The 23,424-nt window shown below is 52.1% G+C and overlaps 1 protein-coding gene across 5 annotated transcripts; it reads right to left on the bottom strand.

Annotated features, from left to right (window-relative positions):
- Positions 1-3,126: 3,126 nt before the first annotated feature.
- On the bottom strand, positions 3,127-15,992 carry PIANP (PILR alpha associated neural protein). Of its 5 annotated transcripts, none has more exons than XM_071433159.1 (7): positions 15,780-15,992; positions 15,308-15,472; positions 8,941-9,037; positions 8,240-8,829; positions 8,013-8,094; positions 7,550-7,777; positions 3,127-7,402 (listed from the first exon to the last, which is right to left on the bottom strand). In XM_071433159.1, exons 4-7 carry the CDS (start codon positions 8,823-8,825, stop codon positions 7,381-7,383), a joined length of 918 nt encoding a protein of 305 aa, XP_071289260.1. In that variant the 5' UTR covers positions 8,826-8,829; positions 8,941-9,037; positions 15,308-15,472; positions 15,780-15,992; the 3' UTR covers positions 3,127-7,380. The 5 variants fall into 5 exon arrangements, with proteins under 5 accessions (XP_071289260.1, XP_071289261.1, XP_071289259.1 ...); XM_071433160.1 differs by having other exon boundaries at positions 8,240-8,826; XM_071433158.1 differs by having other exon boundaries at positions 8,240-8,826; positions 8,969-9,037.
- Positions 15,993-23,424: the final 7,432 nt, after the last annotated feature.

Raw genomic sequence — 23,424 nt, 5'->3', positions numbered from 1 at the left:
CAAATGTGTCTGAATCCACATAATAAGACCAACACAAACATCCACTGTAGGTGTATTTAACCACTGCATTCATGTTTTGGTTAATGAACTCATTCAGGCAAAACTGTGTCCTAGCCTAGCTAGACTGACTCCCCTGACACTAGCAGAGGACACCCACCACTGACAGCCCCTTGGTTTGGGAAGAGCTCTGAAAGCTCCTGCAGTCTGTGTCACTTTACCAAGGCTTAGAGAGCACCCGAGAGAATCACGATGTCTGTGGTTCTGGTGCATCCTTTCATAGTTAAACTAACAAGGAAACCAACTGGCTCCCTAGCCAGGCTATGCTGTAACTCAGATTTGACCAGTGCATGCTGTAGGCATCACACCATGTTCCTCTGATAGAAAACAAGTCACCCCAGGCTTGTTTACTTGCTTGTTTGTTGAACCCTTGTGGTATGTCCAGCTGTCGACAAAGTCTGAGCTTCAAACTAGACTGGCTGCCCTGGAGCATCTGCTCTCCTGCCACTGGAGCGCTAACTAGGAGCCACAGAGAGGCAGGACAGGGCCCTGGAGCAGGAACCGGCATTTGCTTCCCTGCCAGATCCCTTGTGAGGATTGATCAGAGGCTGAAGATGGTTTTGCTTGCATTCTGGTCACTCCCAGAGAAAGCTGGGCTTTGGATCAATGTGGACTGCGTCACTGAATGGCCTATTATTCACTGAGCGCAATGTGCACTCAGAGACACAGCAGCCCTCAATAAAGATTCAATTCTGCCTCTGAGGATCAAAGCAGGAATGAACCAAGGGACCTACTCAACTCTTTTACATGATGCTGAAATGAGAGATTGCTTGTTTCAGGGCGACTCTTTATGGCAGTTTCAAGTTGTGCATTTCTCCTAATTAAATGGCCATCCACACAGGCAGGTCCCTTTAGTAGAGTGCTGAGCTACCTGTGACTGAAGCTCTCCATTCGCCCTGCACAAAGGCTCACACTTGAGTTAGCACAGCTTCTCCACGCTGCCTTGCCTGCTCCACACCCTTCTCGAGGAGCACAGGGATGCCCACAGCTCCACAGGTGTTTTCCCACCACTCCCCTCATGCCCACGCAGTGTTGGGATGGCTCTCTCACAAGGTGTGCTGCAAAGGAGCACTAAGGAATGACATCCAGCAGCACAGGCTTGGAGAGGGGGGCAGAGCCAGAGCACATGGGCTCCTAACTTCCAGCCACAACTCTGGAGAAGGTCCTTGAGCAGGGGAGGTAAGCAAGTGTTGTTGGTTGCTGCCACATCCCTGCAATACAGACTCTTCCAGCTGACAAATGCCTGATTTTTTTCCCCCCCATAATGGGATAATTTATAGCAGGTTATAGAAGGCATTCAGCTGGAGGGAATCCCAGATTTTGGAGATGATTTCAAAATGTTTTTCTGAACTACTCTCTTTCCCAGGAAATCACAGCAGTCAGCAACACCTCATGCTTTGTTTTTGGCCACTCATTAGGGTGATTTTTATGTGTCTTGAAGTCATTGTACAGGTTTTGTATGTTCTTCTTTGATTTAAATGATGGCATTCATTCCTCCCATCTCTGCTGTCCTCATTCAGAATGCAACTCCCAGTGCTAGCTCCCTGCTGGAGAACAGGATGTGGGGGAGATGCTAGGGAAGGAGGCAAGGCTGCAGACAGGAAAGGAATGGAGATGCTGGAAAAGGAGTTAGGGCTGGGACCAGACTGGAAGGGTGGGAAGTCAACATGGACAGGAGGATAGGAGTGATGTAGTGGGGAGTGGTGATGGGAGGGGAGGGGACCAGACCAGGGAGTCAGTGTTTCAGGAAGCCAGAAGAATAAGGGGCAGCTTGTGGAGCTTCTCCAGTGAGTCAGAGAGTGAGTCCTGGTGAAAAAGGGTGTGTTTGGCTGAGTGCCTGCAGCCCCAGCCTGTGCAGAGAGGGCACCAAAGGAGAAGCACCTGATGACAGAGAGAAGTCAGCAGGAAGGGCTGAAGCTCTGGCTGGAAGCAGATGAGGTTTGTGCAAAACATCTCAGTGCACTGATGAGTACATGAGTGCAATTTCAGCGCAATGAGAACCCATCACCACCTCTGTCAAGTCTCTCCAGCTTGCCCAGCCCCAAAGCTGTTGACTGGAGAGGATCTTCCACCTAAAGAACAGGGGTGAAAGTCTCTGCCCTCCCACACTCAGCACAGGGGCAGAAGAGGGGCTGTCCAGCCTCTTGTGTGCCTGTACACTGGGACAGCCACCACAGGAGTGTGTCTGCTCTCTTATGGGCCTGGGGCCACCACCAACCACAGAGATCCTATCCAGGGTGCAGGGTGCCACGTGGAGGGGCCTGGCCCTGCAGCAGGAAGGGTCCTTCCAGTGGGCAGAAACCCCAGAGTGCCAGGCCAGGTCTGGTCTGTGAAGCCTGCTCCTTCCTCCAACAGTAAAGCAGAGGATCAGGGTCCTCCAGTGCCCAAAGGATTCAGACAGGGCAGAGTGAGCAGGGGATGGGAACCATCCCCATCCCCAGCAGTCTTCCAGCCATTGCCAGGGAGCAGCCCTTTGGAGCAGCCATCAAGGCTGGAGCGCCCCAGCCCCGATTGCCGCTGGAAGTGGAGGAGTTGCAGGAGACAAGGATGCTTAATTACAGAGCAGCCCTGGAAACCAGCAGCGGCAGCAGCAGCAGCAGCACTGTGGCCAGGAGGGGAGGCAGCAGGGCTGTAAATAGAAATTGCGGAGGCAGCCGCGGGGAACAGAGTGAGGGAGGCTTGTGTGCCTGCAGGGCTGCATGTCCCTCCCTTCCCCTCGGCTGCTGTCACCTCGCCCGGACACCCGGGCCCCCAGCGGGACCAGCAGCCCCAGGCCGTGCCTGGGAGGCAGCAGCTCCGCAGGCAGGACAGCTGCTTGGGGTGGGAGTGAAGAAGGGCTCCTCCTCCACCAGGCACCACCTCCCATGGAAATGCCTGACATTGGCCAAAGGGCCCCCTCAGTCGGCAAAGAGACCGAGGGAAGATGGACGCGGGGCCAAGTTGCCCCCTCTACTCCCAAGAAGAGAATGTGGGATGCCAGCAGTGTGAGCCCCCATCCCGATGGGATCTGCCCAGGGTGCACCTCTCATCCCGCCCTGGCTTTTCCAGTGTGGCATGAAAGAGGTCTGCTTTCAATATTTTGCAAAGTTTTATTTAAAAATGTTGAAACTAACATCCCACAAGATTTGAATATTTCACCACAAGGAGAAGAGAAATCCTACAAAAATATATATCACAGCGCACAAGGGCAGGGGAGGGGAAGAGCGAGACTGAGCAGAGGAGCAGGAGGAGGCTGGAGGGGAGGATGGGAGCTGGGGCAGAACGAGACCGAGTGGCAAAGGGACAACAAGAGAGGAGCAGGGAAAGTGAAACAGTAGGAAGGGAGAGAGAACCAGGAGGGAGACCATGGTACAGGACAAGAGTGGGAAGAGGGAAAACAGTGGGAGAGGGAAAACAACAGGAAAAGAGGAGTAGAGAGCCAGCAGTTGGTGAAGGGAGGGGACCTCTCTCTATGGTCCTGCCAGGGTAGGGCCAGGACTACAGTGGGACATTAGCAGGGATGCAGCTGGGGAGCTGGAGTTTGACCCAGGACTTTTGTGCTGCAGGTCTCAGCTCTAAGGCTGTGCCACAGATGTGGTTTGTCAGAGTGAAAAACAAAACAGTTTAATTTAGAACAGTCTCAAGGTGGTCCTGTTTGAGAACTTGCAGGGAATGAACAAACCACTCCTTTCCAAGCATTTTTCTTCATCGGGAAGTGGAGTGGGAAATGAAGGGACCAGATTTGCAAGGGCACTTGGGTGCCATTGAGGAAGAGGTAGATAGCCCTCTCTGAATTTTGGGATGCTTGGCTGGATGTTAGCCCCTGGAAAGTGACTGGAGGAGAGGTGTGGAAACACACACTAGAGGTCTGCTCCCCTGCCTACCAATTGCAACCAACCAGATGGGAAAGCCCAAGCAGGATTTGACCTTGTGGTCATACCACTCTCTTGGGTAAAGAGAAGGCGACTCTAGTTCCTGCTTCAAAGCAGGAACTTCCCTCCCTTCCACTGTGCTCACAGAGAGACCACCCTTGTGTTCAAAAAAACCAAGGCTCTGCAGGAGCTCAGCAGAGACACAGTCACTTCATCTTACTTGGCCCACCTGAATGTCCCCTTTCAATAGCATAGAAATGTTGGGCAGAATTAGCCCAAGACTATGAACACTTCCAGTTGGTTTCCCTGCACACTTTTCTCTCTAATGGAAAGAAAAAACTTTCTGTTCCTAATGGAAAGGAAAAAAAATCTTTCTCCTCCATTAATGTAGAAGACAGGGAAACCTGATGGGCTGTGACTAAGAAGGTGCTGTCCTCTGCCCTGGCTTGGTACTGTCAACCCATCCATGTGCACATCCTACAAAATATTACCCTGGGCCAGGGTAAAGACCTCAGGCATGCTCTGGCTCCAGTCTGTGTAGAAGATGGTTTATAAGGCTCCAGTCATGGGGAAAACAGATCCAGTGAGATTATTTATTAACTGGAAGAAGCTTGTGTGTCCACATGTGTTCTGAGTGTTTTGTTCCAGGGACAAAGCATAGCAATGAATGCTTGGGCAGAACAATGAAGTAGTTTCCCTATATCTAACCTGTTTTGTGTGAGAATTGAATGACTATCATAAAAACATATTTGGCTAGGAAAATTGTTCTTACAAAAGGTGTTCATTATACCCAAGCCTCTGTTGTTGTAAGAGTTTTCTCTACACAGCTTCACCAGCTTTCCCCTTACCACAGTATCCACGAAAGGTTTCTCTCCCTGGAGATACTTTTACCAAAACCAGAGACATGTAAAAGGGGGAGGAAAAAAACCCAAACCACCAAAATCTGATTTGTTTACAGAATTTACAAAAGCCTTCCCAGGAGAGCACAGGACTTCCCCACATCAAGTGTTGGAAAATGTTCTCACTATGCCTCCTGTGGTCCCCTGACACTTTCTTACAAACCTTCTCTCCATGCAGCATGTGGAAAGTCCAAGGACAGCCATTGAAGTGGAAGAGTCTAAACTCTGGCCTTGTTTCAACAAATGCTGTTGATCAAAGAACAATCTAATTAATCTGGTCTGGAAAATTACTTAAACCAGTTCAAGGTATTGCAAATTGCCAGCAATCAGCAGTGCAGCCTCCTGCAGATGTCCTTCCCCAGCAGGGACGTGCCAGGGAGAGGGGGAACAGCAATGAATGGGGCAGCGAGCAGGAACTGCCACCTGGTCCTTCCAGATCCATCTGCAGCTTAAAGTCCAGTCCACCCAAGCCTTGCATGGATCCTGAATAAGAACAGGCTCAGTAACAGATCAATCTACGGTAAAGCACTAATATCCCCTGCTGTAAGCACAGAATCAACCTGTGCTTAGACTAGAGATCTCCAGAGTCCTTTTCCACCTACATCTTTCAGCCACTCTGTGCTTTTAATAAGCCAGTAATTTTATTTGACCTGTCATTTTCTCCAAATCTCTACTGTTTTTGGGAAGCTTATTGTAATTTACACTCTGATTTAAATGCCCTTCACAGTGAGTCAGATGGGACCCGAGAACACCTAATGGTTCAGCTGGGTAAACGGGCAGAACCAGGCCTCTTATGAAATTCCCTGTGCTTTGTCCTATAAAGAACAGGCTTTTTATGCAGAGATAAAGGATGAAAGGCTGCTTCCCTCTCTCCAAGATCACTTTTGTCAGAGACCTTGTATAGTGCATTAAGGCCTTCAAATTGTGGGTGATTTTCCTGCATCTGGCCACATCAGTCCAGCAGCTAAAGGTGTTTGTACACTGTAGGGGCAGCCTTATCTAAATGTGCATCTTTTCACCTCAGTGGTTGTCAGTGTGGGGTTTTGATTGATTTGAAGTTGTCCATAAAAGCTAAGAGGAACTATTGTCATTAAGCTGAAATTTGCCATCTCACACGTCCTCAAAGTGACACCCATGTGTCCATGCCTAGGAAGAGGTGGAGATGCATGGATCTTGCTCACACAGATAAGTGACAGTGTGGCTGCCAGCCCCACAGACCACCAGGGCCCTGAAGGACATGTGCAGGCAACCAATTTGGACAGATGACTTGTGCCATTGCTTTCAGTTTTTAACCAGCTGGAGGACTGAATGAAGCTTCATCTGGGAGCCCAGATACGCCTCTGTCATGCCCTTGGTGAGCACTGCCTCGTGGGTTTCCAGTCACCTTGGACCCCAGGAGAGACCTAGTAGCAGTACATGGCAACCCTTCCAATGTTCCCAAGATCAACTCTAAACTGCTCTTGGTCATCCCAGGTGCAGAGTCCTGGCTGCTGCCTTGCTGCCTGTGCCAGGAGTATCCGAAAGCAAATCTCTTCCTGAGCCCAGCAAAATTCAAGTTCCTCATGCCCAGCAATGTCTGCATTCCATGCTTTAGCTGTGTGCAGGACACTTGCTAAGAAACACGGTGAGCAGAGGGCTTCACCTCGGATTTTCTGGAAAGCCTCATCACAGACTGGTATTATTCAGAAAAACCTTACTGAAGGAGGCTGAAGAAGTGCAGAGGGACAGCAAGGAGGCTTTCAAAGATCAAAACATTTGGAAAGCTAAAGGAATAATTTTCAACTTTAACTGGCAAGAGATGTGGCATGGGGGTGGGAACTGAGGGGAAAAACTGTGGACGGAGAGAAGAAGAAAGATACAAGCTGAAGAGAAAAAAACCCAAAGGAGTGTTAGGCAGAAAGAAACTGGAAAGATGTGAAAATCTTCCATCTAGGGGGAAGATAATGTTTCCTTCAAGGGAATGGGTTGTTGAGAGGGCCCACGTGCTCTGTGAGCCTCTTCTGCCCAAGCTTCACCCACCCTTGGGACTCTCAGGAGGGCCAAGGTCTCAGGAACAGATGAAGTTGCCACCATCCGAGTCACCTGGCGGGCAATCCTGCAGCCACTGAACTCCAGACATTCACTGCAAAGCACACGACATGAGAAGGGACACACGGAGGGTGAGGGCCCACGGGGACAGGGGTACGCCTTTCCACCTTGCCTACCCCCGATGTCAGGCATGCACTGGTGAGAGAGTCATGGAGATCCAAGTGTGTCTGTGCACATATGCTAGAAGAGGGGCTGGGGAGGTCAAGATTTCACACCACCACCAGCTGTCTTCCCTCCCACCATTCTGCTCTCTCATCACCCTGTCCCACGTGGGCAGGGTGGGTCCCCAGCAGGAGGCTAGGGAGGCCCAGCTCATCCATTTGCCCAGGCACATCCCGGTGGGGTTAGTTAATAAAGGTGGTGGTGGTGGTGGGCCGTGGCACAAGGAGGTTGCTTTTTTTCCTGGGGCAGCAGAGGCGGGGAGAGTCCGCGCTTGCCAGCGGTGACAGAGGGTGGGGGAGCCAGCTCAGCCTCTCCCAGGAGTGTCACAGGTTCACCAGTGGGATTCTGGGGGAAAGAGGGAATTGGAAATTAATGAGTGCTTAAACTGCCCCAACACTCCCCGCCACCCACTAGCCAACATCACCTTTGCCATGACTCAGTGTCCCCCTGTCTCCTGCCAGCCCCTCCTGCCCCAGCTCACTGGCCACTCACCGGTTGAGCTGGAATGCTGCATTCTTCCCGTGGCCACCCAGTTTCTCTGCACCCTCCTGGCCCTGCCTGGACTCCTCCGTCTCAGGTGTGGGGGTCAGGGGGTCGCCGTAGGGCCCCAGGATGCTGACAGTGGTGGGGGAGAGGTCTGTGAGGGGCTGCTGGCTCTCCTGCTGCCTCCCACTGCTCTGCTGCCCCGAGTGACGCCGGCGCTTCTGATTTCGGTCCCAGCTTTGGAGAGAACAAGGGGTGAGGTAAAGAGACAAGCCTCAGCCCTTGATGACAGAGAGGTTTGTGGGATGGACCCCCCTACACTCAGCATTAGAGCCCAGCGTGGCCGAGTGCCAAACCTTGCAAGGGATTGCAGCACCAGATCTGCACCACTGGGACAAATGGGTCCCAAGCCCACAGTCTTCCTGTGGACACCGGCCCAGTGAGAGCCTCCATTGGCCTTAACCCCACTCACCAGAACTTGAATATGATTCCAGTGGCAACCAGGACAATGATTATGGAGATGGTGATGGTGACGTACAGCTGGGGGTCCACACCTGCGAGACAGAGGAGTGGGGCTTGTGATGGCCGCTCCCTCGGATCCCCAGGGAGCAGCAGGGCAAGGGAGGTCCTCAATGAGTTTTGCAGAAGGAGCTGCTCCTGCAGGGGACTGGGAGTGAGAGAAGCAGAGTACAGGTTTACCTTCCCCCCGGGGCCCGAACAGGAAGGGTCGCAGGGTGGCCGGGGTCTCGCGCAGGTTGAGCCCCGCGTTGTGCAGGAGTGAGTGGGAGTTGGGCTGCGCCGTCGCCATCCCGTGCGGCGAGACGAAGGTGTATCCCAGCGGCGGGAAGCCCGGGTTGGCTGAGTTTGTGTCCCCTCCGTCCTCATCCGACACCGTGGGACCCCACACGATGGCCCAGGGGTACTGGGAGGAGGGCATGCCGTCCTCGAAGCCCGAGGGCGTGGCGGGCCGGGCGCCCGCGGCCTGGCGCCTCAGCCGCACCACGTGCCGCAGCTCCGCTCCCCGCGCGGGCAGCGCCCGCTGGCGCGGCACGGCCGAGCGGGAATCCGAGCCGGAATCCGAGCGGGAATCCCGCTCCGGCTGTGAGGTCCTTTCCCAGATGCAAATGGACCGTGGGGCCGAGGGGCTGCGGCGGGTGCAAAGAGGCCGAGGGGCTGCGGGGCCCCGAGAGCGAAGAGACCATGTGCCAGGAGGAGGGACGGCCAAGACGACGAGGAGGAGATGCCACAGCTGCAGGGAGTGGATGCGGGAGAGGAGTGGAGGCATCCTGCTGCGGGGCAGGGGGAAGAAGAAGAGAGCCTGATCTAAACGTTCCTCCTTTGAAAGGCCAAGCAGCCGGGAGCAGGCCATCACCCACACTCCTGTTTTCTTCCCGCCTCACCTGCCAGTGTGGGAAGCTGTGAACCTACCAGGCACTGGGCTCCATCTCAGATGCAACAGTGTCTTTGCTCAGTCAGGATCTTGTCTCATCTTCTTCACTGGGAACCAAAAGGGAGGGCTGTCAGCGTCCCCCCACGCAGTGGTGACGGCTCTCTCCTTGCAGGCAGTGTGTGCCACCCCAGGTGAGCTCCCGGCTGGCAGGATAAGGGGAGTCCATGCACACAGGCATGCACCCTCTCCTGCTCCCATGCCCCCCATGCACGGAGGTGCATGGTCCCCATCCCCATGCCAGGTCCCCCCAGAAACACATGCCTTAGCGTATGCTCCCAAAAGCAGGGAGCGATCTCCGGAGCACACGTGCCCAGGCACATGCGCAGCTTCCCCGGGGACTCTCCTGTCTTAGGGCCGAGAGGGGGATTCAGCATCTTTGTTTGCTTATCGCTGGAACAAGTTGGAATCTTAATTCCTGTGTTTATTTATAGTGTGGAGTGTGTAATCCATTTATTAAAAAAGAGCCTCTTCATTGTGTGCCAGAGCGAGGGAGCGAGAAGGGAAGCATGGGAGTGGTAAACCAAGACGACTGAGAAAGAGTGAATCAGCGAGAAAAAGTCCAGCCTCACTAAAGAATTTAAGAGAAAAAATATGCCTATCAAATATTTAGTATTTACTTTCCTCTTAGCTAACATGAAATTACCTTCCCACACTCCTTGTCTTAATGTCCTCTGCGCTGTCCCATCCCTGTCTTTCTCCCCTATTCCTCCCTTTTCTCTCCCTCCTCCCACGGCTGAGCAACACAAGCACGGAGTGAGGTCAGGTCCTCTCAGCCGGATTTCTGCCCTGGACGCTCAGCACCGTCCGGAATCAGCCCGGTGTCGGCACTGCTGCCCTTGCTGCTCCCGCCCCTTCCCTTGGCCGGGCACAGCGCCGTGCCGGCCCTTCCCCGGTGAGCTCTTGTGTGCCTGACCCCGCATCCTCTCTGCAACCGCACGCACAGGACGAAAAAAAAACATGCGAGATGTTCAGCCTGCTCTTTCATCGTGGAAAGGAGAGCATGAATGCCGACAGCCCACGGTCATGCCCTCCTGTGGCTGTCGGGATGGAGAAACAGGCATGCTTGGCTGAGGGAGTCAATGCAGAGGCCAAGCCTGTCCCTCCAGCCCTGAGCCAGCTGCACCTCCCAGCTTCCAAAGGGTTACTGCCATCCGCCCCGGCTCACCCCATGCCCTGAACAAAACCTGCAGCCCCTCCTGCGTGGGAGGCTTCCTCTTCCTAAGGGAAGAGCCCAGTGCTTGCTGTGATGTACACCTGAGAGGAAGGGCCAGGAGGAAGGGCACCCAAGACTAAGTAGCTGTCTAGCTCCTGCTGCATTAACCGGCGATATTTTTAGTTTCCTTCTGTTAAATATTTAAACAAAGTTCACAGAAAAAAAAAGAATTGTTGGCTAATGTGCCCTGCCCCTCCCTCCGGGGCAAGATCCGTCTCTGGAGGGATCCTGAGATGAAGATGAGGAGAAAAGAGCAGCTATTCTCAGCATTTCTTTGTTCTTTGCTCCTGAACCTCTAAGCCTTGGAGGGGACTCAGTATTAAGATGCAGCTCTGCAGAGAGGCAGCAGAATGGAGCAAGTTTCTTCTGAACCCAGATACTGGCGAGATCTTGGCCATCTGGATTATGATCACGATGCCGTGGAAGATCATGTCTGGCAACAGAAATCCATGACAGAATTTATTTTGGACTTTGAAAGGGAAGGAATTCCAAGCATGGAGGACCTCCTTGTGTGAATCCCCAGGCTGGAGGGGACACAAGTTGCAGGAGAGGTTTAAAGATGGCTTAGAGTGCCTGGGGCCATGCCTGGGACTCACCACAGGACATCAGTTCCCTGGGATGAAGAGCCTGCCCTGGTTGTGGCACAGCTCAAGTCTTTGGGGCAGGGGCCTGTTTTGCATCGGGAAGCAGGAGATGTGGGGCTGGGCAGTGCCATCCCAGCAGGGGTGACCTTCTCCAGGTGCAGGCAGACCTCAGTGCCAGTCCCACAGGGAAGTGTGGCACAGTAGTGGTGCACCTATAAGCTCTAGCACTCCTCCTAACAGATGGCTCTACCCTCAGAAATGTGCCTGGGGATAGGAATGCTGGGGTTGCTGCACTCTCCTCGCTCTCCTCGCTTGTTGAGAGATCTCATAATGGAGACATCGCTGTTCTTCTAAGCTGAGATCGTGAGCTCCAGCAATGACAGCCCAGTCTATGGACTTCCAGGGTTGAAAACTTGGGAATTAGATACCCTACAGAGCCAAATCCTGGATGGCTTTCACACATGGTTGTCTCAATTTCAGGCCTGTGGAGCAGATAACGTATGGAATGAGCTGAGGAGGGCTGAGCCCCAGCACTGACTGCCACATGATGCCAGGGAGGGGACAGCCCATACATGGGGGTGCAAGCCTCACACTGGACACACTGCTGTGCATGGGTTCTGCTGCCTAGAGTGAAGAGCTGGTGATTCCCAATGTCCCCACCCCAGAGGTGGCTCCAGATGAGTGCAGGGATGATACAAAGTTGGTTGGTCTCCATCCACACGTTCTGGTTTCTTAATGAGGTCGTGGCCAAAGACTGTGTCCTGCACCCTGGACTGATTGTGGAGGAGCTGGGAGCAGGACAGAGGTGTCTCCCATGCCATGGAGGGTGTGGGAGCAAAGCAATGTTTCAGGCGAAAATACCAGGCAGTGCAGGCTGGATTCTAGCATGCTTGGAGCATTTATGTTTGAAATGGAGCATGGATGTCCCTGTGGATTATTGACTAAAAGGCAGACAAAGAATGTCTGGGGCACTCTGCGGTCAGCCACCGGCAGCTGGATTGTGTCCTGGGCACTGACCCTGCTGTGTTGGACAGCAAGAGTAACACATGCCCTTCGTTCAGTTCTGGATGCAGCTCCCTGTGTGGATCCTGAATAAACTGGTAGACCTTCAGAGCAGAGGAGGGGATGCCAGTGCTCTCACTACCTGGGAGTATAAATCCCACCTTATACCATTCAAGAAGCCTTTGTGTGCCAGAGCAGAGAGATTGAATTTCTGCACCAGTACCTCATGGCAAGGCTCTTGCTTTCATATGTGTTTCCCAGGTCTAATGTCAATAAAACTGGACAGGGCTACTCCCAGAATCTGAACAGGAAAGCTGTATACTTTCACTCTAGGTACAGAGCCTTCATCTCAGCGTTCCGGTCCTGTGATGCACAGATGACAGAGTGTGAATGACAAAGCTATTTCCCCGGGGCACTTCATTGAGCTCAGTTTGTGAATCTTGGTGCTTGAAAGCAGTGAGTAAGAATTACACTGTTCTTTGCTGCTGAATATGGACCCCACCATCACTCCAGACTGGGGCTAATCTGCTAGGAGCTGCTCTCATGCAATTGCAGGATGGAAGCGTGAATCCTGCTGCCATTCCCCACACCCATCTGTGCTTCCTCCCTCTTTGTGAGTCTCCTGCAGCATGGACCGGCCACAGCTGGGACATGAGAGAGCAGATCTCAGTAGGCATGTCCCAAAGCATACACAGCAGTTCACTAAGGAGGGGCTGGGAATTTACATCCTACCTAATGGCTAGGAGCAGAGCCTGCTGCACTCCTGCTCAGAGCAGGGAGCTCTGAATAAACCCTGAATGTGACACCCTGAGCTCAGGAGTTCAGATACTACTATGCCCCAGGAAAGCCCTAGGATTCGCTTATTCCTTCTCCGTGTTCAGGATTCTTGTACACCTTAATGCCATAGAGAAATCCTATCCAAATAAAAAAGGCATCACAGGAATAAAAGAACCAAGGTGCCAAAGAACCGTGTGCTGTAGCTCCCTCGCATCAAGTGCAATCTGTAACCTTCTGTTACAAAATGCTGAAGTTTGACAAATTCAAATGAGGAACAATACTATTAATAAAGAGGGTCACACACCAGCACAATTCACCTAAGCAGGTGGTGTGTTCCCTACTGCCTGCAGCCTTTGCCTGGCTCTATTCCTAAAAGAGATGCTACAGTTCAATCAGAAGTTATGGGCTTGGCGCAGGAAATTAAATTGGTGAAATTCTCTGGCCTGTGCTCTGCTGTAGGTCAGTCTCGATGATCAAAATGGTCCCTCTGGCCTTAAAATCTGAGAATCTCACAGCTTTCTCGATGCCTGGCCGAGATCAGCTCTGACTGGAGAGCAGTTGGATGAAGCCAAGCGCACACAAGCCGCGTTAGTGAGGAGCGGGTAGAGGCTCTTTCCATCCGGGGATGGGAAAAGAGTTGCACCCGATTCTGTCTGGCTCAGCTGGCAGATGATGATCTATCTGTATTTTTGTAACATCTAGAGCTTGACTGCTGTGATACTGTGCCTCTAGGAATGAAGCTGTCTGCTCTCAGAGCGCTCCAGCTAGTTCAGAATGCAGCAGTCTGTTTGCTCGGCGACTCGAGCTGCCGGGAATGCATCACCGTGCCCCTCTGCACCCCACATCGCCTCGCCTTTGAGCACAGAGTCCGGTTCAAGGTCTCCAAACCAGCATTCAAAGCCCAGCATGGGACAGGCCCCAGCGACCTAAGCAATCAATCACCCCTCCTTATGCAGCGATGACCTCACATGACGGATATATTCCACTGGAACAATGAAATTGCCAACCAGTTTGGGGAGAGGGGGAAGGGATGGAAGAAGGGTAAAGAGGCTCATGACCCTGAAAAATGGAACATTCACAAGAGCTGGGCCAAGATTATGAAACTTATGCTGGCTGGAATAACGCTCACCATTAGCAACCCCGCAGCACCGAGAGCTTCATGCAAATCCTTGCTTTGCCCAGCTCCCCCACTGCAACGATTCCACTCAAAATAGTGATGAAAAAATCAAAACAAACCTGAGGAGGACCCAGCCCTCCTTACAGAGAAGGAATGCTCGGTTGGCTGTCATTTTTTAATCTCCCAGCCAGCACCAAGGGCTGTGGTGACAGCTACTGATAGGAGTCTGTGATCTGGGACCACGGAACCTAGCAGCTCTCTCCAAGCACTGAGGAGAGCGAGTTCAGGCACTGGCAGTGAGACCCCCCCCACACTGCGTGATGCCCTGGGCACACCACACCTGTCTTTTTCTCAGTGGCCATGAACACCCTGGAGTTCCTGGTCCAAGAGGCAGAGATGCGGTCATTCCTGGTCTGGCAGCAGGAAGCAGGAGCCCCGGTGTTGGTGGAAAGGGGTTATGTATATGCCCTGCTGGATTTGGCTGGGTGGGGACAGGGAAAGGGAGGAATCCCAGAGCAGATGACCCAGGGAGACAATTCTGCTGTACTCGAAGGAGTTTTGGCAGCTGGGACTGTGAATCCGAATGCTGGTGGTGGAGATGCCAAGCCCATCCAGGGAAAGAGTTGCTGCTATGCATGGGGCTGGGGGCAGCACCTCCCAGAGCTGGCTGAATTTGGGGGCTGGCAGCTGGAATGCAGTGCCTCACGTCAGGCTGATGTCTGAGGCTGAGAGGGCTGGTGGCAGCACCCAGGAGGATCCAGCAGGATCCCGGAGGGGCTGACACTGCTCGCCCTGAGTCAGTGCAGGTCCTGCAGCGTTCAGTGACTTGCTGATAGGAATTCCCGTGCCAGGCTGCCAGGGTGAGCTCTTATGGGCTGGGAATGGCGATCCTAGGCTGGGACAGAACGCTGGGCTGGAAGGGTGATGCTGCATTTGGGTGTTTTCATAACGAGGGAATGGGCGTGTGAAGCCCATCAATGGTCCTCTGAGCTCAAGTCTCCCTGCATTTGGGAACTGTGAGTGTGGCCCCATTCCAAGCAGCACTCTAGGATGCCGGTCCCCTGCCATCTAGTGCCTGCCTGCAATACATGTCATGAGTCTGACAATCTTCTGCCTCCCAGTTTCCTACTGTTCCCGGGTATCCAAGTGCTCCAAGTGCTGAGTCTCCACATCTGAATTGCTCTCTCTTGCATGCTGCACCCTTGGCCAGGCAGGAGGTGGGATTGACCCCTCTGTTTTCTTTCTCCAGCTGCGCCAATTTGGCTGAAGTAGCCTTCCTCAGCGCAGGCTCCAGTGCTCCAGCACAACAGGTCTGTGATGGAGCCCGGAGCTGGAGGGTAAGAGGCAGCGATCCCTCGGCTGTGCCCCCTCCCTCCCGGCACCTCAGGCATCCCCTGCCCCCGACTAAAAGAGGAGGAAAAGGAGGGGGGAGGAAGGAGACAGCCGGCTGTAAGGAGACAGAGCACCTAGATCGGGAAAGGGGAAAGAAAAAGGGGGAGAAAGGACACAGGGAAGGAGACGGGGAGAGATGACTTGGAGACGGGCATGCAGCCCCCCTCCCCCCCGCCCCTGCAGCCCCGTCCCCACTCTGTCCCCCAAGCCCGGGCCGAGAGGATGAACTTACCTTGCGGGGAGACGAGTGGGGCGCAGCCGGGGCGGCGGAGCACAGGGCTGGGGGAGCACAGCTGCTGCTGCCCGTGCTTCTCATGGCCAGGACGAAGGAAGGAGAGGAGGAGGAGGAGGAGGAAGAGGAGGAGGAGGAGGAAGGTTTGCTGAGGCTGAGCCTTGGCTGAGGGAGAGGGAGCGAGAGATGCCTTGAAATAAACAGCTGCCGAGGACTGGTCCAGCCCCTCTTTCTCCGTCTCTGTCTCTCTCGCTCGCTGCCTCCCGTTAACCCCATGGCTGCTGGCACGGGCGCGCCCGGCACCGTGGCCCCGCTGCAGCCCGCGGGGGGCGCCGGGGCGGCCGGGCAGGGCACGGCCGGGCGGGGGCAGCGCGTCCCGCGGCCCGGAGCCCCCTGCCCCGGCGGCCAAGGCTCCTCCCGCTCCCTGCCCGCCCCGCCGCGCTCCCGCAGCCCCGCTCCCTGCCCGCCGGACCTGCCCCCCGCCGCCTCCCCGCCGCTGCCCGCCCGGCTCGGCTCCGCTCGGCTCCGCTCCGCTCGGCTCCGCTCCCCCGGCTCGTCGGTTATTTCGGGATCTTCACAGGAAGCGATTAGGTTGCCATGGAGAGAGGTGTCTCCAAGGGACCCGTCGCTCCAGCTCGCTCCGGCGAATGCCACCCCCGGACCGGTCCGTCCTTGGGGGCGGAGGCCCCCCGGGATCCCCCCTCCCCCGGGCCGCCCCCCGGGGCTCATCCCCGCCGGCCCTCGCCTTTCCGCCCCGCAGCAGTGCCCTCGGGGACATGCCACCCCTCGGTCCCGCCCCCCGTCCCCCGTCCCCGCATCCATCATCCCCGGGCTGCGGGCCCCCGGGCCCCCGTGGCCGCCGCGGTACCGGGCGGGGGGGGGGAGGCAGCAGACGCACGGGTGGCCCCGGCGAGGCGCACCCCCGGCGGGGCAGGCGGCGAGGTTCGGTCGAGCCTCACGGGCAGAGCCCCTGGGACACATGGGTGAGGTAGGGGCGATGGGGAAGCGGGGGGGAGGAGGGGGATCCTTCCAAGGTGTGTTTTACCCGCTGAGGGATCACCCGGCTCTTTTGAGCGCGTCCCCAAGCGCGTTTCTGCCAGGGATCGATGAGATGCGTCTGGAAATGGTAGGGATGTGACAGCAAAATTAAAGAAAGAAGCTGATGTGCCTTTGAGGGGCCGAGTGTTTCACAGGGAACATCTCCCTCCACCATCAAGAACCAAACAGAAAGCTCAGACCAAATCAGAAGGGAGCAGCTGAGCAACCAACGGGCGAGAGAAGAAAGTCAATGACAGAGAGACAGTTTCCACTCCAGGGCCTGAAATATGAGGAAGCAAGACAGTAATTTCCTCAGATCCTCAAAAACAATCAAACTTTTCATCATAAAGCGATGAGGAAAGACTGTGACTGACCCTGGGAAAAAAAAAATACGAGAACGAAATAATAGAGACAGCACTGAGCTGTGAAGCAACCTGCCACTGCATGAGGGATGGAAGCAGGTGACAAATGGACACAAAGTACCAAGCCTGAGCACGGCAGGATGGCCAGAACAGGTTGTGCCAACTTTGGACACATATCTGAAGGGTCTGAGTCAGTTCTTCACTAGGCTTCCTGCGAGCTCCTGTGCCAATGAACCAGGCTGCTCCGAGCTTTCCATGACAGGATATTTGAGTCTTGTGTGTGAATTTGTGAGCATGTTTAGGAGAGTCAACAGGTTTCACATGTTTGGGAGTGATGTCGGTCTGTTTGGAGGATCAGCATCAGGATGGGGTTGTGTTAAGGCTTGTTGTCACCAGGAGGTCGTGGTGTGGGAGGAGGGCAGCGGTGTCACAGCCGAGGTTTGTGTCAGATGCAGCCCTGTGTGTCACCAGGCTGCACACCCCCTGCCTTTTGTCCCTTTCATGTACATGGGGCTTCCTGTCAGAGATTATCCAGGCTCCTGTCACACTCCAGCCTTCTCATCTCCAGCTCTCCCAGGACTTGTACAAATCATCTGCACAAACCTTGCTCAGTGATCCCTCACTGTCTCATTCCAAGAAACCCCCTGTGCAGACATGGTGGAGCAGCACAAGTCAGCGCTCAGCTTGTCTCGCTCTCCGTGCTTCTCTCCCTGCTTTCTCACCTGGAAGTAGCAGAAGGTAGAAAGCTCTGGAAGGGGCTACATCAGGCACACAGGCTCTCTCTGACCTTTTCAAATCCTGACGAATGTGTTTAGTATAATTGGGAAGCACAAAACAGAAGAGAAATTTCAAACAGGGAAAGGTCAGCTAAAGGGTGAAAATCCAAATGACGCAAACACTGAAAATCCCCCTGAAGAGTAAAACTACAGAAGGCAGCAAAAGGAGTCAGAAATATGAGAGAGGACAAAGAGCAGGATTTTTTTAGGGACCAAGGAAACCTTGGTAGATGTGGTGGGGGGAGTCAGGAAAGCTGTCGAGATGATGGGAACAGAGAGCTCAAGGGCTGATGTCACTTGTGCCTCACTCTTACGTGGTATAAATGGAATGGCTTGTTTGGTTTCCTTTTCAAAGGAAAGCTAATGTAAAATTACATGGAAATTTGAGGGGAGAGATGGAATCAGGTGTTACTAGCTGTTATTTCTGTCTGGCAGTGATCACGTACAGATCATTTACACCCAGGAGTCCTGAGCCCAGGCAGGCCACTGATGCTGGTTTTCCTTATGTTTCTTAAGGGAAGAGACACCCATGTTGTTGCCTTGCTACCTGCAGAATCCTGTCTGTCTGTCTGTCTGTCTGTTAGTTGCCATGGATTTGACAAAATGACGAGATTCTAGAAGGTAAATGAGCTCCAACAAATTGTATGAAAACCAGCAGCCTGACAGAGGAAGGAGACGCTTCCAATGCCTGTGCTGGAACAGAGCCTGTAACCATGCTGCTGGGCAAAGCCCCACAGGTCAGAGCAGCCCATCCAGCAGGCCAAAAGAATTAAGCAGAAAATGTTGGGAAAGCTGTGTCATTTTAGAAATGTAACAAAGAGCTCTGAGCTATGTAAAAAAGCTATGTAATGTTAGAGAGTGGTGGGGGAGCCCAGTGATGTAGACTGTAGAAGAAATTGCCCCTCACAGATGTGGCAAGCCATGGGAGGGGTTTCATCAAGAGACCCCTGCTGAAGGTATGGTAGTGGAAAGTACAGAACATAAAGGAAAAAAGTCCACAGAGAACCCAGTTTCCTCTGCCCTACTGCTCACCAAACAAGGGGTTAATAAGCTTTGGAATATCAGAGACATCCCAGAAGACTGGAAGAGAACTGTGCCCTGTGAATATTTGTAAAGAGCAAACAGAAGACCTGAAAAATTCTAGGCAAAGCAACAAAGAGCTGATATGAGATTCTCCAGTTAATGCCAATCAGCCTGGTTTGGAGGAAACTAATCTTGCTGCATAAACTTGTTTTGTTCGTGTCAGTCTTTGATGTGACTACAGGTTTGCTTGGGAAAGGTGATGGCTCAGATCTATCCAGGCTTCTGGAAGTGTTAATTTCCCAAAGCATGCTGATAAGAAAAAAAAGCGTTATGCAACATTAACAGAGCAGGAGGTTAAGTGAGCTGGTTAACTCCATTTAACGCCCTGTAAACACAAAGGAGGTCATCCCTGGAAGCCCACCATTGAGTGGCAGTGTTTCTCATGTGGATGCCCAGGAATGAGTCCCGGGTCAGGTATGACTCACCATTTTATTCAGTGCTTGGTGAGCAGATATAGTTCATTCTGACACAATTTACTGAGGGCACAAATATTGTTAGAGTCTTAAAAATAATGAGGATAGGACCAGGACAGAGTGACCTGCCCCTTTCAGTAAGGTGGTCATTCTCATAAAACTTCTTATAAGACTGTTGAGAGCAAATTGTACAGCCACAAACAGGAAAAAAAAAATGCCCATGTCTACAGGGAACAACTTCCAGTTCTGGTGCTCTGAAAAATATGTGGGGATTGTAACAGGCAGAAAACTGAACACAGAATCAGTGGTCCAGGCTGCTGGAATGAGTCTGAAGTGATTCCTGTCTGTGTAAGGACAGAAGTGAGGATGGCAGCAAGGAGACGATTAAACCTCTCTCTCTCTCTCTGTCTGAGTAAGACAGTTTTCATGCTGGAAAACTGTTCAGTGCTTTATGCTCCATATTTTAAAAATAACTTTGAATCAAAGGTGATCTGAAGGCTGGAGATCTCAGTAATTTAAAGAGGTCAACCTGTTTAATATATCAAAAAGCAGAACAAGACATGACTTGCTTGCAGTATCACTCCTTTCCTGGAGAAAAGTCTACCAAATATTCTGGCAGAGAATAACAAGAGCCAGTCACTGGAGAGTGATTAATCACAGAAACAAACTACCTAGTGAAGTGCAGGATCCTCTCTCTTCTGGAGTCTTTGAATCACAACCGGAGGCCTGTCTGGAAGACAGTTCCTGGTCTGCAGAATCCTGAGGGCTGTGAGAGCAGATCAGAGGAAGAATTATCATGCAGCTACCCTCAAGCAGCTGATACTGGGCTGATTTTAAGTGTAACCCCTGTGTGCATTCGCCCAGTACAAACTAAAGGGTTAAAAGCCTTCTGTATCATGTTGGTATCCAAGAGAGTCATGCCAGCCTCCCTTGTCCTTACAGTGTTTTTGTCTCAGAGTCTGTGTTACACACAGTTGTGAAAAATCGTCTCATGAGATGTGACTCTGCTATGTTTGGAGAGGGACTGGTGAAAAAAAATGTCTTCAGCATTTTGACAAGTTATTTGGATTCTGTGGTGGTGAAGAAAGGAAGAACCCAGAATGAGCCCGTACAGCTCTACAGCTTTAAAGTGGGACAGGGAGCAGAGAGGAAAGAAAGTGGATCTGTAGCACAAAGAGATTGGAGGTTTCTTTCTGTAAAGATCAGAGCGAGATCAGAAGAGAGGGATGATGCTAGGGGGTGGTTACAGCTAGGATCAGAAATCCCAAACATTCCGAAATAACAACACAGAACGTCTCCATGTCACAAGATTTATCTTAAAATTATGAAATGTCGTACAGACTTGCTTTCATCTGCACTCTTCGCCTCCTACTTTCGGCTCTTTTGGTTACATGAAAATCACATTTCACAGTTTCCCTGTGACCATAAAGATAGGTGTTTGCTTTGTGAGGAAAGCAAAAGCACAGAAGTTACTGCCTCTAGGAGGCTGGGATTTAATTTCAACACCCAGCACTCCAATCTAGGGATGAGGCCAAAGTTTTGCTAAGTTGTGGAGATGTTACCCGTGACTTTTGCACTCATGAAGACGATGACCTTCTCATTTGGAGAGCACAGGATCTGAGTCACTTAAAGGACCTTCTGGTCTTTGCCCTTGATGCAGGATAAAAAAGAAGCAGACAAAAATATGGGGACCCAGCACACAGGCCATAGCAATTGGGGCCAAAGTGGAGGAGGAGACAGAGAGAGCATCATGTAATCTAGGATGCTCAGGCTGCCAGGCTTTATCTAACTAATAATGAAAGGCAGCAAGCGTGTCAGAGAGTGTGAGAGAAACAGATCGATAGAGAGATAAAACTGAGATGGAAGGAGCTGGCAAGGGGGTGGAGAAGAGAGTAATAAAACACTACAAATCAGCAGGGTTACGTTTGAACCTGATTTGAATGCACCCTGCACTGGTGTAAGTGAAGACAGCAGGTGTGAGGCTACGGTGAATCAAGGCTAAATACAGAAACAGGGAGGGAAAAGCAGGGAGGAGATGGTGCCCTTGTCAATATTGCCCTGTAACCTGCCTTCACAGCTCTCAGCCAACATTACCTGCCCTGCCTCTCCTTTCATCCTGCTGCATGGAGAAGCCAAATATTGCTGGCTCTGAGAATACAGATAGACTTTCCTGCTTCCCTGGGTCATCATGATCTTCCTGAAGAAATGCCTGTTGGGTAAAATGTGTCTTGGTCCCATTTTACCGACTGGAGCATAGGAAATGCTCCTTACTGCTCTGTTCATTGAGGACCTAGGGTAGCTTCCAACAATGCCCTGAGCCACTGGGTGTGAGGCACTTTCCTAGGAGAGCTCATTTACTGTGCCCATGCTCAGTTACCAGTGGAAGATGATCAGAGAAGTTTCTTTGCTCAGGTTCAGATTTTTGAGGTAAAGGAGACTGCGACATCTCAAAGCTAAAATGGTCAGATAAATGAAAATGGTTCACATAAATGAAAATGTGCCCTACAAGAGCAGGACTGAAGGTTTTTGGGTGCCCTCCCCTCTCAGGGCACACATTTGCTTCTCTGGCCCAGCACTCAGACCTGTTTTGCTCCTTATGCCTGGAATTAGTTTAAAGGGATGTCCACATAATCTTCATGGCACGGGCATTAATGTTACAGGTTCAGTTTTTCACACTGACCATGGCTCTCCTCACTGTTCCCTCCTTCTGTCAGTAGCCTCATTGAGGAGGAGACCAAACACTAAAGGAGCCTTAGGGACTGAAGAGGATGACCCTGAGCTGTACAAATGAGCTTGGGAGACAACGATCCAACTCCCCAAGGCAGCCATGGGTTATGTTTTCTAGCTCTGAAATTGTGTTTGGAGCAGAACTGTACCCCAAAGGAGCCTTCTCCATGACTCAGCCACAGCAGCTGGGTGACAAGAACTAGAGTCAAAGCAAGAGAAGAGAGTTGTTGATACTGGCAAGTAAAACCTTAACAAACGTAGACTTTACCCAGATGAAGACTTCAAGATGTTACATTTATTTCAAGATGTTGCACTTACAGAAGTCTGGCAAAGCACAAGTCAACTGCCTTTAATATGTGCTAAACTGATCCAGCTGAAGCCCAAATCTCTTGCTGGCAATCATGTGCTGGAGTGCAAACTTGCCCTGATGGCTCTAAGATTTTAACATCTTAAACCCATGCTACGTGCATAGACTGTATCGGGCTCCCATCAATTTGTAGCCTCTTTTTCTTTCATGGAAAATCATTGTGGGTTTCTGAAGGAGCCAGCCATGAGGAAATTGGTGATGCACTGGAAACTCTTGGCCAAACAGCTTAATACTGCTTATTGAAATGCACGCTGACTGCACTCCTCCCAGTCCCCTCACAACTCACCTCTGCCCACTGTGTGATTTATACAAGATGAGAAGAGCTCTGAAGGTGTGGGTGTTTTTTTCCCCAGATGACCCCCAGTCTCTATTCTCTCTCACCTGGCACAGGGAAGCGTGCCCTTAGCAATGACCGCATTGCTGTAACTCATACACCCACCAAGAGGTACTTAAGGTGCACTAGAAACATTTCTATCCTTGTGGAGCGTTTAAACTATCTTTTTATGGCCATACCCTGCCTGCATCAGGGATGCATTTCTTGACAAGTGCGATGGTTAATGATTCAGCAGATAGTAAAGTCATTTTTTTGGTAAAAATTAATGCAGTAGAGGAGGGGAGGCATGCAGGGATTTAAGAAATGCACAGCTTAAATACATAAGTATGGTGATTTGCAACATAAGATTTTTTACATTTACATATCCCCAAAATAGTGAGATCTTAATGGTGTGAAAGCAAAAACGAGAGCAATGTGTGGGCACACACAAGGTATTCCATGCACCTCTTTTAATTCTGGTGTGGTGCTTATAGAATAGATCATTGAGATGTGAAAAACACCGTGCCATATAGTAGTGCATCTGTTTTCTCACCAGTTATTTCAACATTAATCATAGAATCACAGAATGGTTTGGGTTGGAAGGGACCTTAAAAATCATCTTGTTCCAACACCCCTGCTGGAGGCAGGGAGGTGTGCTATTAGACCACGCTGCTCAGAGCACCATCAATCCTGGCCTTGAACATTTCCAGGTGTAGGGATGAAGAGCAGATATTCACCAGACTGGCAAGACCCATAAATACATGGATGTTCATCTGGCATTGATTGCCTTGTTGGGACACATCCCACTGGGGGAGTTTCGACAGAGGATGGGTCATGAAAAATAAGAGAGCAGTGAGCAGACGCTGCTGGTGAGCAGGGCAGGGCATGAGAACAGTGCAGAAAGGAGCTGAGGGCTGGCTGGTGCCTGGGACCAGCAGGGCCAAAGCTGGGGACCAGCCGGTGGCCGCTGTGTGCCCAGGCAGACCGCAGCCTGTGCTGGCCCGGGGACATGAACGCTGCCATGGCAGGGTGACAAGG

This window comes from Agelaius tricolor, unplaced genomic scaffold (genome assembly GCF_023055355.1).
Source record: "Agelaius tricolor isolate 1412-34295 unplaced genomic scaffold, bAgeTri1.0.p SCAF_9, whole genome shotgun sequence".
NCBI classification, from domain to species: Eukaryota; Metazoa; Chordata; class Aves; order Passeriformes; family Icteridae; genus Agelaius; species Agelaius tricolor.
The sequence above is the reverse complement of the archived record's forward strand: the minus strand, read 5'-3'. Positions and strand labels throughout refer to the sequence as shown.